Raw genomic sequence first — 18,386 nt, forward strand, 5'->3', positions numbered from 1 at the left:
TGTCCGGCCATCTTTTTGTTACCTCAAGCTGAATCGAACTTAAGTTCTGCAGCAGAACAATGATCCGAAACACACCAGCAAGTCCACCTCTGAATGGCTGAAGAAAAAAAATGAAAACTTTGGAGGGGCCTAGTCAAAGTCCTGACCTCAATCCTATTGAGATGCTGTGGCATGACCTTAAAAAAGTGGTTCATGCTCAAAAACCTTGTAATGTGGCTGAATTACAACAATTCTGCAAAGACAAGTGGCCCAAAATTCCTTCACAGCGCTGTAACAGACTCATTGCAAGTTATCGCAAACGCTTAAATGCAGTTGTTGCTGCTAAGGGAGGCCCAATCAGTTATTAGGTTTACGGGCCAAGCACTTTTTTACACAGGGCCATGTGGGTTTGGATTTGTTTTCCCTTCATAATAAAAACCTTCATTTAAAAACTGCATGTTGTGTTAACTTGTGTTATCTTTAATTTATATAATTAAATTTCTTTCATTATCTGAAACATTAAAGTGTGACAAACATGCAAAAACATAAAAAATCAGGTAGGGGGCCAACACTTTTTCACACTACTGTACAAGCGCATATGGATTTCTGTAAATGTGTGTGAGATTGGTTGACATCAGCACCTATATAGGATGGTGGCCAGTTCTAAGTGTACAACAACACAGGAAAATTTATGTGACCAGAGAGTGCTGCTAAAAGTGTGAAACATTTTATATTCAAAACTTACACTCGACATGACACACACCACACCCTGACATCTTCTCACACATGGCCTTCCCTCACAGCTAAATCTTCAAAATACCCTGTCTGCTTGTGTCCACAGGGCATCGCCCATTCCTATAACCCTGACATAAAAATTTCAAATCGAATAATGTGTCTGAACAATCAGTCTGGTACTGTACCGTATGAACAATTAGTCATTTGCAAACATCTTACCAGAAAACAATCTGTGACCTGTCAATGACCCAGTCCGCCTGTTGACTGTGAAGTTCAGGGTATTTCTGTTGTATGAACTTTCGTACTTGGGTAAAGTCTGTAGCCATGTGTATGATAACCATAACCTACGATTTTCACATATATACATACATATACTCATTACATATGTTCTTCATGCATGTATATACAGATGTGGCCTTTAAAAACGCGCGTTTTCTCCCGCGGCATTCGCCAAATCGTCTCGCGGAGTCACGCAGAATTCTGCAAGTGTTTTCGGGGGGGCTACTTTCCCTTTTCCCTTAATGTGTTTCGCTTCACAGAAAATCCACCAGGTGGCGCATAAAAAACTACATTTTTATATGCGTTGTCATTGCGGTTGTTTCCAGAAGTTAATAAGGGCATTGCTGAATATTTAACATTTCTATTAAAACAGCAAAGTGACGTCAACCAATTCTTGCCAGCATAACAGCGCATACATATATAAAGATGACTGTACGTGCAATGGGCATTTATACTAAGTGCAACAAAGAATTTAGTGTGAGCCTAATACACTTAACTCTATTTACAATGTATATCTTAATTATTTGTGTTGTCGAATTTTGACACCGTTTCATTGTTTGTTCATAATATTAATAATTATGTCCGTTTTTCTAAAAGTATTAATATTTTAAAGAGATTCATGTGGTATAAAAATACATGTTTTAAAGTTAAAAATGTTGTAAAAATATAGTAGTATTATTGTTCTTAATATATTAAGAACAATAATATGACACATGTATATTGCGCTAAATTGCTTTACATATGGAAAGAGGAATTCTTCTCAACCACCACCAATAAAGTTTAAAAAATATTCTTTAGAAAAACGGCGTTTAAACCCACGCAGAGCGAACAAGAAAACATGGGCCTACATACTGTACAGTGGGCATATGATATCTTTATTTAGTTTTACATATTTAAAACTTTAATACCTTTCTTGCGCATATAGGCAGTCAGTGTTATGATTTTTTTTTATCCTTTCAGCCGTTATTCATAACAGTAAAAATATTCAGTGGCTTTGTAAATATATTACTAAAATAATGGATTAAAGGAACTTTATAAAATCTCTTAATGTCACTTATGTATTTTTTAGTTGGTCAAAACAAAATAAATTGCTAGAAATAGAACAGACATTTTAATTTAAAATGTACATATATTATGGGCGTATATTATAGGTCCTTCCAGATATCTTATCTCAGACGTTCGCAGTCAACACTTTTAAAACTTATTTATATAAAATCTAATTTATAAATTAAAAAACAAAGTTTTAAGTTAAGACAATAATAAATATGTTTATTTTTATTGAAAGAAAAACGTAGAAAATGTTATTATGGGTATAGTTGATGCAAATAAAGTGTGCAGTATACAAAAAATGCAAACAAATTATTTCTAAAAGTGGCAAGATTTTAAAAAGATAAAGGTGGCATAAAGAAAGACATGAGAAAAGTAGAGGTATGCAAAAGAGCACAGTTTAGTTATTGTTAATTAAAGCGGTTTTATACACCTTTGTTTGAATTGACAAGCATTTTATTCGCCACTTTCAACACATTTTGTGATTGATTTACTTATTTATTACAGAAAATTGTTGTCAGAAGCAAAGCTATTGTACAAAGCATCTTTATATGTATGTTTTAAAGTTAAAAATGTTGTAAAAAATATATTAGTATTCTTTTATATTAAGAATAACAATATGATACATTTATATTGCGCTAAAATGCAATATACATTATTCTGCAATATAAATTATTCTCAACCACCACCAATAAAGTTTAAACATTATTCTTTAGAAAAAAAACGGCGTTTAAACCCGTGTTGCGTGGAGCGAACAAGAAAACATATGCTTACATGCTCAATCGGCACCGGGCGGGTATCCTTTTCCTCCAGACCTTGACGCATGGTCGCGGAAAAGCGAGAAATATATTTTTTTTAAGTAAAAATATTTTGCACAATTGATATATTACTTATGAATATTTTAGGAAATTATTTTTGACACACGTAGGTTATTACGTGTATTTTGGATTTTAATTTCATTACTGTGCCTATCCGTGGCCTCATCCGAGCGCACTTTCTTTGTCTTGCGTCTTTTAAAGACATTGGTACAGCACCATGACCCAGAAAAGACTCACACACCTTTCCCTGATGCATGCCCACACAGAAATACTGAACTCCCTGGACATTCGTCCCCTAGCTCATGAGAGACTTTGGAATTTCTATTATACAACCGGCGCAATGCGCGACGCGAGTTTTTTCTGCGCGAGTAAAGAGCGCATTGATAATATGCGTATTAACGGAATGACAACGCGGGTTTGTTTATTACATACATGGATGCGCAGCAGCACAAAAACGCTTTTTAATATGAAAAATTAAAGGATTAAAATGTAACAGATTATTATTGAGTCTCTTGGACATAAATGATGATCAATTATGAGACGTTAGAAGGCTTAAATAGCTGCTTCATCTGTAGCTAAGTAAATAAATGCTTTGCTTTAAACAAATGCATCTACTTTTAAATGTTTTTTTTAAATGCTACCCAACGGATTTATTGTATATAATGACTCTGCACCTGTAGATATGGTGAGATGAGAAAACATTTTAAGTAATGCTTTTAAAAAAAACATTTCGCTGTCCAAGTGCTGAAATGGCTTTCCACACGTTTGTAAATTCTTTATCTTTTGTTTGTAACAAATAGAGTATTTTTACAGTACAAACCTTATATAAAGCCTATTCTAAAAATGTAATTATACACCATGTATTTCTTTATAAAAGTATACAATATCAGAACTAAACCCATCATTATTTTTGTTCAAATTATGAATTATTTATAAGTTTAAAAAAGACAGTAATAGTACTATTTAGTAAAAAAAAAGATCTATATAAAAATATACTAGGTATGTTAATGTGAGAATATTTTACATCTGTCGTGTGATTCTAACTTAAAAACGAAAGTAAAATATGTTCGTCCGCATGGACATTGAAAATTGTGAAGTTTAATTAATATTATATGTTGTTATAATATTATATGTTGTATGTAAATTGTAACGAAAGTAATTCCCCCTGGGATAAGTATTTTTGCTTCTGATTAATAGCGCATATTCATCTGAGAACTGATGATGTCTGTGTGTTTCAGACCCTGGCTGTGTGCCCTGAAGTGTATATGACAATAAAGTAGTAAATCTCAATGTATTTATTTTTAAAATGTATTTTAAATAGGCCTATAGGCTCATAGGTTTTTTGGTTAAAAAATTCACAGCACCCCCTGTTCAAAATGACTTCCAGCGGCCCTGCCTTGACGCTTTGTGTGTTCGACTTTAAATGGTTTTTTTTTTTTTTTTTTTTTTTTTAGAGAACATATGAACATTAATACAGAAAACAGGCATCAAAATAGAAACTTCCAAAGTTGAATAACAAAATAGTTATAAAAATAAAATAGAAGACATTCACAGGACGCCAAATACAGACTCATAGACATTAACAATACATGTACCTTTTACATTTTTACAAGTTTAAGAGACTTCATTAAAAGAGTGATTTCTTTTAAGAAAACCAGGTGTAAAGGATAAGATTTTAACAATCTACATTTATGAATAAAGAATTTGCCATACAAAATGAAGAAATTTACCAAATTGTAAATGTTTTTATCATCATTCTCAAAGTAACAAATAATATCTTTCATATTAAATGTTATGACTGTGTTAGTTTTAGTTGATAGGACAGAAAAACATTCATTCCAAAATGCCTGAACATTTTGGCAATCAAAAAATAAATGACAAAGACTCCTCAGTATTATTACAAAATGAACATTCGTTCCCAATGTCCATAAATTTAGAAAGTAGTAAATTAGTTGGGTATATTTTGTGTAATATCTTCAAATGAATTTCTCTCACTTTATTTGAAATACAAAATTTATAGGGCAGCAACCATGCTTTACACCAAATTACATCTCTTAGAATGGAATTCCAATAAAATTTTCCTCTTGGAGTAACTCTCTTCCTTTCATGAAAAACTTGTCTAATATCTTTATTAGTGCATTTTTTTTTCAAAAATATTTTTTCGACTTTAAATGGTGCGGCGCTGACTGGTCGGCGTATGACATCAGAGTACCGCGAGAGCAAAGGTAAAGTCGGACCATTTGTAACATTTCGACTTGCTCTCGCGGTACTTTGATGTCTTCGTTGCCGAACTGTCTGCGCAGCGCAACATAGAAATGCCCTTTGACTTTTTAAGGCAAAGTACCAGCAACATGAGAAGTGGTGGCACGCAAAAGAAAGTGAAGGTACGCAGTACGCTAAAATATAAAGCGTCTGTACTGCGAGCACTGGTATAATTATTTACATCGTGTGTTGCTCTTTCACCATTGTGCACCCGCGCACTCGCTCTGTAGTTTGTAGCTCGCGCTCCGGCTTCGATAAACACCGTTTCTCAATACCAAGTAGGGGAGAGTGGGGCAAAGTGAGCCAGTGGGTAAGTTGACCCACCCCCTTTATCTAGGCAACCATACAGATTTGTAGCCGTGTGACCACAAATACAGGTAGCAACCATAATTTATATGTTAAAGAGAAGGACAAATTAAAGAGTTATGATTAAAGTATGATTTTTTTAACAAAAAAAAAAAAACAGTTTTTATCCTATCAAAGTAAAATTTATACATACCAGGTATAAAGGCTGTTATGTTAAAGTAGATTTATCCAGGTCTAAATATTCATACCATAAATATTTGTGATAGGCTAATGTATAAAACCATGTGAATGATTTAGCTAAAGATTAGCCTGAATTACTAAGCTAGGCAGTTTCCCAGAACGGTGGCTGTGGGGCAAAGTGAAACAGATGGGGTAAACTGAACCAGGGGTTAAACCCCACCATGAGGCACTGTAACCATTGAATATGTTTCATTAAAAAAAAATTCTGTGTAGTTTCGCACAACTGATTTGTTCATTTTTAAACATTTTAGAAAACATATCATGCTAAGACATTACCATATTAATTAATTTTTATGCATTTGGCGTTTTGCAGGTCTACACTGAAAAAACAAACATACCACTCAGAAACGTCCATTGACAATCTCCAAACAATAAGTTGTTCCTCAAAATCTGTATTTTCATCTGATACAGACTCAAACATGAGTGGATGACATCAGAGTACCGCGAGAGCGATTTAAAACCAACCTCCTCCGCTTTATTTCTCGCGGTACTCTGATGTCATCTGCTTGTCGGTTCTTGTGGCGCTGCGTAAAGTTGACCACACCTAAAAAATGTACTGCTAAACTCGACAGAAATGCTCTGTATACCAGCACCTCCTTTATTAATTTGTATAGCAGGAAAAGTTCTATTTTACTTCTCAGCGTGATAAATAGCTTACAAGGTTTGGTGTGTGAGCGTGTGAACTGACAGAAATGCGTGTGTCTCATGGCGATTGCGTGGGACTTAAGAGCCTAGGTTATATCAACATATGTCAAATTAAGTTACCTGATATCCACTTAATTTTATAAGTTATAAACATTCATTTAAAATAACATACAGCTTATGTATTAGGCCTATTTGCTTAAATTACATTTTAACAAAGAAACTGCAAAGGTTGATATTAAAACCCAACACGCTGGTGAAAACTGGATAAACCGGTTTTCTTTGATGAGGTGATCGATTAGCATTGGGGGTTGGCAAAGAATTGGCAGACCTAGGGGTGGGTGGTTTTTAATTTCTTGACTCTCTGTCACTGGTAGCTGCTAAAACAAGCAGCTAAACCATGTACAATTAATTACATTTTGGAATTAACTTCCTTCATGTCTTTTTATTTATACACTGTAAAAAATATTTTCTGAATTTTTAAGTAAAGTTAGCATTAAATATGTTTTACAAACAATTGATTTACAAACTCTGGGATGTTTGTGATTATCATCATTCAGAAAAGTGGTGCTTGTGTTTAGACTCATGTTTTACGTGATTAAATCAGGTTACATTAGTTTCTTTTCAGTGTAGAACAGTTTGTAATCAAAATGCAAAAATATAGTACATTTATAAACATCGCTGAAACAAAGAGTGAATTAAAATTAAAAAAGTAATAAAGTTAAAGCTGCTGATAATTTTGTTTATATTTACTAGCATTTTCTGAGTGAAAAATGTTTAGATTTTGTTAAGTAGCCTAAATCCTACTCCAATTTATTTCAGTGTAGGTTTCTCATTTTTATCAGCTTTCTTTTGCTTTTCAAAGGGCCGTCTACCTTTGCTACCGCCAGTGCTTTAATGTGGGCCAGTACCGCCACTTCCAAATATAGCTCTTGAGCGTACCACCGCCTCTCCCTGCGCCCAGAACCTACTTCTAACGTACCAGAACGCTCGTTTGCACATCTGTTTAAATCAGAGGCTTAATTTAATTATTTGGCTGCGCTGCCGCTTTTCAAAGCGCCCTTCACAATGCAAGCTACCTAATTCGTCCCACCGAGAGCAGAGACTACATTACCCATTCACCTTTGAGTTTTACAAGTTAAAAGCGCATGCGTAGCTTTTGCTGCTGTCAATAGGCTTGTTCGACTTCATGCGGCGCCCCGAGAATCGACAGCCAGAAGACGTCACAGTATCGCGAGAGCGAGGCGAAATATGATTTCTTGAATCATTCTCGCGGTACTCTGACGTCATCCGGCTGTCGGTTCTTGCGGCGCCGCATGAAGTCGAACAAGCATAGTGTTAACAACGTGGTTTGGAGAGGTGTGTGAAACGCGCAACCATAGCTGCTCTGTTAAAATGAAAATACAATGAATACTTAATATGCCCTCCTGGTTTTAGACTCTAAGGAGTAAAAGAACAAGGTCAGAATCAGATGACTCTCGCTGGCTGACATCCCAACAAGCCAGAATGATATCGCTGCAGGTCAGATGCAAGCTTTTTCCAATACCCTTCTGTAGGTACGTGACAATCTCTGCTGTCGCGGCTGTCAGCTTGGTTCCCCTCGACGCAACTTCGGATTTCCTCAGACGATGTGCAGACTGATTGTATTATACATACTTGCTAAACTACAAGTGTACGAAATTTCAATGAATTTGAACGACGCGCACAGGAGTTTTACCACACGCAAAATGGAAAACAATGGGACAAAATAAAGTGATGACTTTCGAGTTTCAAATGGCCAATATTCTGTTATTCTTGAACCCATAGACATGGTCTTGGTGTCCAGAGAGTATCTTTGCCCGACAGCGACAATATGTTATTAAAAAATAAATTACATCATTATGGATAAATGAGTGCTTACCGAATATATATGTTTGAGAATGCTTATCAGTACTTTTTTGTTTCTTAAACTTTAAAGATGAATATTCTCCTTTAGAGATGGGCAATTTTCAGCAATAGCACATTATATTCAAATTTTTGAGCTCATAAAAAATATTTTTCGCTTATTTAAATGACTTTTTTATGTTTTTATGCACGTTTAGTTTTGGTGCAATTTCATCAAAAGCTTGTAATTAGGAAATACACACAACATGCTTAACGTGTATTTTCTATATGTTAAAAAGTTTGTAAAAATTGCGTATTCTTATATAATAAGAATAACAATATGATATATTTATATTGCGCTCAAAATGATTTAGAAATGGAAAAAGGAATTCTTCTCAACTACCACCAATAAAGTTTTAAAATTCTTCTTTAGAAAAACGGCATTTAAACCCACGTGCACCGAACAAGAAAACGTATGCTTACATACAGTCCGTGTATGATATCTTTTTTATTTAGTTTTACATATTTTTATTTATATGCATTTAATAATAAGGTCATAATGTACACACTGTTAAAAATGATTCAGTGGCTTTGTAAATATCTCTAAAATAAATGATTAAAGTAACTTAATAAAATCTCTTAATGCAGTTATGCGATTTTTTTAGTTGGAAAATAAATTACTAAAAATAGAACAGATATTTTGTGTAAAATGTACATATATTATTTGATGTATACGCCTTAATAATATAAGTATTACATTTACAGATTATTTTAGTCAATTTATTTAAAAAGGTCAGAGTAATATATTTAAGTTTTTAAAACTGTAATAATTGCATATTTCAAATTATTATTATTTCTATTTGACATCAAAAATGTGTAAGTTTTACGCCTAACTTGAAGTATGATTTACTTATATTTTCACATTGATATTATTTGAGTAAATGTAGGCAAAAAATAAATTAATAATAAGTAGAAAAAATGTCAATTTTAAACAATCACATAGCCAACGGTTTTTAATCAGCAACAAAGAAACTGCGCATTTTGCCGATGACAAACACATCAGAAACTCCTCGAATTTATGAATATTTACACTCACAATATTATTTTATTTCCTTAGTACAAAAGTATAACATATTATACAAATTCTCAGTGAAATGTATTAAACACCAATGCATACTTTTTATCGTGTTTCATACCATGTAAAGGGAAACATAATAATATAAAAAGTAGCCTACTGTTCAGTAATGCAGAAAAGCGCACCACAACCATGTTAAAGCTATTAAAACGTTCAGATGCAAAAATGAACTAAATGTAAAATTAGATAAACTAGTTAATGATATTGCGTAAATGCGCTCGGTCTCTTCAAAGGTCTTCGCGAATTATTTTGTTATAAGACTCGATTATCATACATCACGTCTCTTCTACTGTAAGTACACGGAAAAAATAAGACAAATGATCCGCGTTTGAGTCGGATTTTTATGAAGAATATGTGACTGTTTATGTAACTGGCAAAAGAAAACTTCGCCAACAAAATGTTTGCCAAAAAGCATGCATTTGTATGACATCAAAGTCCGTGTCATGTTACTTCAATATCATACAGTATACGCTCAGCATGAAGTCGAGCACACACATTGTCGTCAGTATGGCCTACAAGAAACACGCCTGCCCTCTACAGGTTTTTATATTTCCTGCGTCCCCCACCGAACCCCCCTTTTGCGGGATCTCGCAGAATTTCGGAAGTCTCCGCGGCATTCTGGTCTCAGAGACGCGCATTTTTAAAGGCCACATCTGTAGGCCTACCATTTTTTCAATATCCTATTACTTCCACTGTGTTTATAAATTCCATTCATTTTCCAATTCTTCCTATTCAAACACACCTGAATCCACGCATCAGCTCATTAGTAGATATTCCAAGATATAATTAATAATAATGGGTTCAAATGTGGGAGACATCAAGAACGTAAACTTTTGGTGTGCCTCCAGTGACAGTGTTGGAAAACACTACTCTAACTTAATATTAGTTAGTTCCATGCTCGATTACTACAGCCCGGAAACTGACCTGTTTACACTGTAGTAACACTAAACCCTTGTTAAATTAATTCGGCATGCTCTTGTCAGTGGCTAACCAACTAGCCACTGCCGTATGTTGACACGTGGCCAACTCAAATTATTTTTTTTTAAAGGAGCCAAAGAATGCAATTAAATAGTATGTTAAATTGTTTTTTGAAATTCTCCAGAAACGTTTTTACATGTCCATTTACAACCCTAGGATTTAATCAAGGAATGAAATGGTATATTTTTGCCCTATTTGGAAGGGTCATGAATATTAATGTTGAGCTCTGCTCTCATTGCTCTGCTCTGAGGCTCATGCCAGTAGCTCACATTAGTAAACATTTAACATCTTTGTAAATAATTTAATGTAAGGGCGTACGTTTGAGGCTCATTACCATGTACAGAGCTCTTATTATTCATCTATGCCTAGGTAAATAAAGTTTTACATTTTATGGTACCTTTAAAGGCCGATATATACATAAATCTATTCAATAGTAGCAACTGCAAAATAAAAATAATAATATTTTATTAACTGAAAATAAAAAAACACATCAACAACATAGATATCAACATAAACATCTAATGGGCAGACTAAAATGCTTGTTTGAGCTGCCTTAATTTCAAAACATCTTGCACCGGCATACCTTAAAACATATCAGTGCCATTGTTTTATCTTAAGATGCATACCAGTTTTGTTTTTGTTAGGTATGTTTGTAAGACTACTTAAATGTCCTAATATAAGGTCAAGTCCTGAATTTATCTAAACCCTGTCTGGGAAATGTACTAAAATGTGAAAACATGCATTTTTAGTTGTCAAAAGTGTCAAGATTTTGGATCTGTTTCACAAGCAAATAAACACTTCCGTTGACGAGCCATGTGGGAATTGTGGCTGATGCTGACTACAGAAAATCAGCAGTCTGCTAGATTTTTGAATGTTTTTTATGAGACACACTGCTTTTAAGAAACTACCTTGTGTTGCTGAAGTTCTCTTATGGTGTCCTGTGCCTTCTCCAGACTCTCGCTGGTAGAAGAACACTGCTGCCGAACCACGGCCAGTTCACGCTTAATAACATAGTTCTCCTCTGCCTCCTGGGCTCGTGTCACCTGACCCTGAAGAAGAGAGGTGGAGTGAGAAGAAATCTTGGAAAATGTGTTTATTACACTTGAGGATAAAGGGATAAACGTAATGAAACAGGCGACATGCAATGATATCTCTGGGACTTACAACCAATGAAGAAATCTGATTATTTCAAGATCCCATTGAATTTTATGAAAAACAGAAGAAGAAATTGGCCTAACACAGAACCTTGATGCACACCTATTATTCCACATCCCACATGCAAGGTTACAACTCCCGGTGTACAGTGTCAGGGTTAAATTTCATTTGGGACATTATTTCACCCATACAGATTAAATGTGCTTTCAAGGCAGAACGAGAGAAACACAAAACCATTTTTGTCATGCATCAAGCCCATTTTTAGAAGTGAACAGGAGGAAGCGGAGGGCCAAGAGGAATAGTGAATTATATATGGACGGATGTTAAGAGGAATTGAGGGAGCGGATGATGAGAAAAAGTAAGGAATGAGGGATACGTTTGCAGCTGGTTTGACAATTACTGTACCTGAATCAACCTGTCTGCTAATGCAGCACTCTCCTACAACACCACACAAGAAAAGAAGGAAAGAACAGACAGACAGCGAAAAGGAAAGGAAACAATGGATGAGCAAAAAAGATACATTGGAATTTAAAGGTGCACACAAAGAGGGAATTTTTAAATTCGAAGGTTGAGTAGGAAGAATCGAGTGGAAACATATCGAAATATAATATAATATAAAGGATGAGAGTTCGTTGGTGGTGAAACAGAGTAAGAGATTTCAGAGAAAATTGTGAGGAAGTTTCATCAGAAGAAGGCAGAGAAAAAGAAGGGAAGATTTCAAAACTTTACCATCAAGAAAAACACAAAAGTAACACAGCTAACTCTCTTTTATGATCTACAGTACATGCACTAAGTCTGCAAGATTTTACACAGCTTACTCAAACACAAGCTAATCAAATCTATTTGGTTTCATGCATGTTACATACAACAGTGGGCCACTTACTTTCTCCAGCGTTTCAATCCTCTGTTTCAATAGTCTGTTTTCTGTACGCAGTCTCTGTTAAAATAAATAACGGAGATAAGAATATCTACTGCTCAAATCACACAACTGTGTGGTTGAGGAAATGTTTCACTGTTTTTACATGTAAGGATAGATAAGCATGAAGTAACATATAATTACAGGGCAGGATATGTCCCAAACCAGATAAGGAAGGACCTAATATTATTAAACCATGCTGATAGGCACAATGCAAAATGGACTTGAGTTGCTTACACAATTACAAGCATTAATACAGAAGTAAACTTATGCACAGACATGTACAAAATTTTGTCAATCCAACTGAATTTAGAAGACAGTTTACATGCACCCTAAATATTGCAATCTGATTTAAATGTTCGTTTACAAGTACATTCTATATAATCCGAACCAAACGTCTGCGCAAGCGCACAGCCAGCCCGGGTTGCCAGATTCGCGTATTAAAACCATTCAAAACTATCCCAAAGCATCCCAATGACTATTCACATCCCAAATGGCAATAACTAATGAACGAAATCCTGCGATCTTTAACCTGCAGAAAAAATTTTACTCGCTGAAACATCTGAACTTGAAAAAAGCAAAAGGACTTGGCAACACAGGGCACAGCATCTCTCATCAAGATCACGCTCTGGATAAATGTACAAAGTCAAAGTTGACTTGGAAAAAGTTTTAGATAAAGGCAAAGAAAACACACTTTTCGAAAGGCACAATGCTATTTTATTGCTTTATGTAATGATATGAAAGACATGAAAGCTGCAGAATGTATTGTGACCTTAATAATGTGTGTTGTCATTTCCTTGCTATTGCATGTTTCTGTGACGATAATCATGTTATACGTAAATAAGAGGGAAATATACAACGTGAACTTAAGCACAATTCTTCTGTGCATGTACACAAGGTATTTTTGCATCCATACAATGATTCACACGTTTTTATGTGTACTTTTATGCTGCTGATCGATCATATTGATTAAGGTGTTTACATGTTATATTATCGTAGCTATTGATGTTAAATGTGGCTCATACTATCAAAATTTTGAGTCGAAACCCACTATTTTAAAGAGTTTAACTGTTTTTGCAATGATGGGCATGATGCAATGATTGTTTTGCCATCTGTTATTACAACACAATCTCGTGGCAATTCAAAACTATTGTACATTTTAGTAAAACTATTGTACATTTCAGTGGCAATTTGTATGAATCATCTTTTGCCTCATTGACAGCTGGGATTAGGGGTGGAATGTCATGATTGTTTTCTTCCAATAATTGTACGTTTTGTGAGTTCTTATGAAATTAGAAATGTATAAAGACCTTTTAAAAAATGTTTTCTTTTCCAAGACAGCAACAAGAACAACATATATGAAACTATACAGGTATAGTTGACTTGTCCTCAACACCTAGTTACAAACCTTAATCTCAATCTGTTCCTCCATCTCTTTGTTCTTGATGGTAGTGTACTCCTTTTCTAATCTGTTATAAAAAAAAACATAATAATTAATAAATAAAAACCTTCCCATATTTTTATTCAGAAATCTCATTCAACATTTTCATAGTTCATATCATGGTAACACTCCAATAAGGTTGCATTTGTTAACAATTAGCTATTGCATTAGCTAACCTGAACTAACAATGAACAATACTTCTAGCGTTTCATGGTAATTTCGGCATTTACTAATACATTTGAAGAGTTTCGTTGCAAAACGTTATTTTTTTTCTTCAGAAATCTCGTTTTTTGGTTGTGCTTTCCAATTAATATCAGTTCAACAGCAGTTGGTTTGTTTTGATTTAAACCTTCACAACTTAAAAAATACAGCAAAGTAGCACCGCAAAACAATAACATGATAACATAATAATAAACATCTTTTGACAAAAATGTTAAAAAACGGATTTATCTCGTTTTGCAACGAAACTCTTCATTTATAAACCCAAGCGTTGTAACTGTTAACATTAATTATTGCACCATGAACTAACAACTAATAATTGACAATAACTAACATTAACAAGAATTGTTCATGTTAGTTAATGCATTTACAAACATTATTTTAAAGTGTTGTTCACATCACTCACTTTTTCATTCTCTTGGGATTGTATTTGACCTGATAGGCCCGTAGGACAAGCTTATCCAGGCAGCTGTCGAACTGGTGGGGAATCACCTTCTGAAAGTGCTGTGAGATCAGATACAAAATCGTCAAAGCCAGCACAAGATCACAGATCTCTAAAAGTCTGAGATCATCAAATTCAATATCAAATATTCATTGTAATAAAAAATACGTTAATGACGACATGTGTTCGAGCTTGCATGGGTTTGTGTATAACCTGATGATTTGTTCATCCAGCATGATTGAAAATGTTACAGAAGAGTCTAACCTGTGACATTCCCTCCATATCTAACTGTATGAGGTCTGTCTGGTTGTACTGTAATATCGCTATTCCAACTCGAAATATAATCTCCAAACCCTGAGAAAACAAAACAGAGTATTTATCACATGATATACTTGCATACAAAACAAATGCACACTGTATCATGGGTTATCAACCACTGTATCAACCACACACACACACACACATACACACACACCTATTTGTCTAAATAGGGACTTCCCACTGACTTGTATGGTTCTTTAATATTGCACACATAAATGGACCAAAGACAACCAATAAGTGGATTGTGATCCAGATTAAGACCCAAATCAGCACAAAGACACATTCGCAAACATTTCGTAAACGTTTCTCGTGCCCATACCTCATACATAAAGATGTCAAATATACGTGTAGCTATCGGCAGGGGCAGGAAAGTGAGGAAAAGTGTTAGGAACCAGGATGAAGCATACATAGATGTGTGGAAACTCTGAGATCGGAAATGAACGTTCAACTCTGGCAACTGCTCCTGATCACAGATATAAAAAAACAAGAGTTACAGTACCAGTAAAAGACAATTTACACAAAAACTGTAAATCTGCTACCACCTTGTGGACACACATAGTATAACTCAGGAATACCTGTGGTTTATTTAATTTTATTACAAGTGTTTGTAAAAGCAAAAATTAATGTTTACATGTCTAGTCTGTCTTAGGATGAGCTTAGGATGTGTGTGCAGACTGTGCAAAAAAGCATCAAAGGCTAAGAACGTAGTGCCGTCATCTTCAGTTATACCACTTATATTTACATACAAAAAGTGTGTGCAATCACAGAATACAAGATACTATATGCAATACAATATACCATATCAAATACATATATTACACTTTATGTTCATCCTTACCTGTAGCAAATGTTCAAATTGGTAGATGCACAGACCCAGCTCAGCCATGCTGGGCTTAAACAGCTCCCTAAGTCTGTATTCCTGCATTAGTTTAACAAACACACAGAAAGCCTCCTCCTCTGGCATCTGCAAATACAAAATATATCACACATCATATTACAGACATATTTACATTATTTCTCATGCTCACTCAGTTCATCGGGATAAATACAAAGCAGATGAAGCAAACCTGCATTAGTAGTAACCCTACAATGAAGGCACTGCCCTGGCAATATCCAACCTCTCGATCCACAAGAGAATATGCCTGCCAAACAAAGACACAAATTATTGTTCAATTTCTCAATTTAAGAATACAAATATTTTGTTTCATTTAAGTTTCTTTCGATTATATACCCAAATTGACTCACCTTCATGACATTAAACAGAACTTCCTGTCCCAGACTGTCCTGGCCCTTAAAAAAGTCATGTTCGGGATACGTGCGGGCAATGTCTCTGCGTATGAGTTTCTCGCATGGAGAAGACATCTTCAAGAGTTCAGAATACTGATTTTTTACTGGCATGTCAGTGGCATTACATAAGAGCTGCCAAACAATTGCTCGGAAATGATGAGGAATGCCTTTCCTTATAAGCTCCTGCATGAAGAGACAGGGATAGAGACATATAGGGTGATGCGAAAAAAGAGGGATAATCATCCATCAAACATGTCATCCAGATGTTTATGTATTCTTTCTTCAGTTGAAAAAAAAATAAAGTTTTTGGAGGAAAACAATCCAGGTTTTTTCTCCATATAGTGGACTTCAATAGACGTTAACTAAGATCCAAACAGAGGCATAAAGGTTTTATCTAGCAAAAGAAGGGCAGGATTTATATTAATATTTATATTTATATATACATTAAAAATGGTCAGAACGTCTACGTACCCTGCATGTGGCATGTGTTACCTTTCGACGAGATTATGTAATATGATGCAGACGGCATACCAGAGCAAGACGAGAAATTGTGATTAAAAGTACTTTTTTTGGGAAAATTATTGTTTCGCTAGATAAGACCCTTACAGTATGCCTTGGTTTGGATCATTTACAGTGTTCCCACACCTTAGTTAACTTCAAATTCAAGGACCTTTAAAGGACTTTCCAGGTCCAATACCCTCAAATTCAAGGACTAAATGTGGGGACACATTTTAAGTGAGAGCAAGGTTACATTGTGTTACCTTTTAAGATGATTTGTTACAGTTCCCTTTCGAGGGAACTCGCGCTACGTCACTGCGGTGACACTTTGGGGACGCCTCCAGGGGTAAGTGTGTCTGAATGTGTATATCAAATTCAACCAATGGTGATGCTTAACGACAAACACAGGGTAATACGGGAGCCAGGAAGTATATTGCTATCTGAAATACTGCCAAAGACGGCGTTACAGGGACGCAGGAAGTATGGCAAGAGAGATGCAGCATCTCGTGCCCTTCTCAGGGAACAAAAATTACATATGTAACCCGAGACGTTTTCATGTGTCAAACATAACTATGCAAAAAAGCATTTTGGAATGAATCAACATTCGCATACAGAAGATATAAGCATTTAAAGCGAACAATTTAGCACGTGTGCTTAAATTTTATGATATTATCCTACACTACACAGGGAATAATATGGATTTTTTTCAGAAAACTTCTTGCATAAAATAGAATCCAGCACTTTCAATGACCTGTATCTATGTATGTATATTTTTTTTAAACTTCTCAGGGCGTTGAATTTACCCCCAGATTAAAAAAGTTTCAAGGATTTCAAGGACCCGTGGGAAACCTGCTTTTAGAGCGAAACTGCAATTTGGACTGTCTAACCATTGGGGTCCATCGAAGCCCACTACATGGAGAAAAATCCTGGAATGTTTTCCTTAAAAACTTAAGTTCTTTTTGACCGAAGAAAGTAAATTATCAGGACATTTTATTATGAAAGTAAACTAATCCTTTAATATTTTCATCATTTTTTGTAACTGTTATTTCTTAATATTTAATTATAAATAAATAAATAAATAAATATAAATAAATAAATAATATAAATAAATAAATAAATAAATATCAATAAATAAATAAATATCAATAAATAAATAAATATCAATAAATAAATAAATATCAATAAATAAATAAATAAATATCAATAAATAAATATATATATATATATATGTATGTATATAAAATTCCTATTCAAACCTAATATTAGAAACCATACATTACTATAAAAAATATATATATAACCTGCCCTTTTATCACCTTTAAGAGTTTGTCCTTCTTTCGCCTCCACTCGTCCCACTCATTAACGATACGTCCCCACAAGATCCAGGTGTCCTCCTCCAGATGGGACAGGTTGGAGGATGCAGATGAGCTTGATACGAGAGAGGAGCCACTATTCCTCCGAGATCCACTCATGGAGCGCATGGACTTTGAATCTGCCTCTAACAGCCTGCATGCAAATAAATATGCTGGGATTAGTGTATACAAATAGCAGTTCACAGGGTTTCAAAGATTTGACCTACTAACCACAAGAGTATTGGTTTTAACCCCATAAAGGTAAACTGGGACAGATATTAAAAAGCATCATGTGTCCTAAAAATTTGACCCAGTTGCATTAGGGGACTATCTGTGAAATAAGTATACTGTGCCATTTGCAGAGTTTCAGATTAATTACAAATGAGCAATATGTGTTTATGCTGTATATTGTAGATGCTTATAACCTTTCAAGTGCAAGCTAGCATGCTGCTTAAAAATCTTCAAGTGTCC

General features: G+C 34.7%; 1 protein-coding gene across 2 annotated transcripts in view; it reads right to left on the reverse strand.

The window, feature by feature from the left end:
* The window catches only part of LOC135746561 (EVI5-like protein), a 64,014-nt gene that overhangs the window by 26,827 nt on the left and 18,801 nt on the right, over positions 1-18,386 (reverse strand). For both annotated transcript variants that reach the window (XM_065265167.1, XM_065265165.1), the window contains 11 exons: positions 17,880-18,069; positions 16,024-16,248; positions 15,846-15,920; positions 15,617-15,742; positions 15,098-15,241; positions 14,722-14,811; positions 14,422-14,519; positions 13,764-13,824; positions 12,323-12,376; positions 11,845-11,877; positions 11,193-11,333 (listed from right to left, as the gene is read on the reverse strand). In XM_065265167.1, the coding sequence (XP_065121239.1) occupies positions 11,193-11,333; positions 11,845-11,877; positions 12,323-12,376; positions 13,764-13,824; positions 14,422-14,519; positions 14,722-14,811; positions 15,098-15,241; positions 15,617-15,742; positions 15,846-15,920; positions 16,024-16,248; positions 17,880-18,069 (1,237 nt within the window). The remainder of the gene's footprint in view (positions 1-11,192; positions 11,334-11,844; positions 11,878-12,322; positions 12,377-13,763; positions 13,825-14,421; positions 14,520-14,721; positions 14,812-15,097; positions 15,242-15,616; positions 15,743-15,845; positions 15,921-16,023; positions 16,249-17,879; positions 18,070-18,386) is intronic.

Source organism: Paramisgurnus dabryanus, chromosome 4 (assembly GCF_030506205.2).
Source record: "Paramisgurnus dabryanus chromosome 4, PD_genome_1.1, whole genome shotgun sequence".
NCBI classification, from domain to species: domain Eukaryota; kingdom Metazoa; phylum Chordata; class Actinopteri; order Cypriniformes; family Cobitidae; genus Paramisgurnus; species Paramisgurnus dabryanus.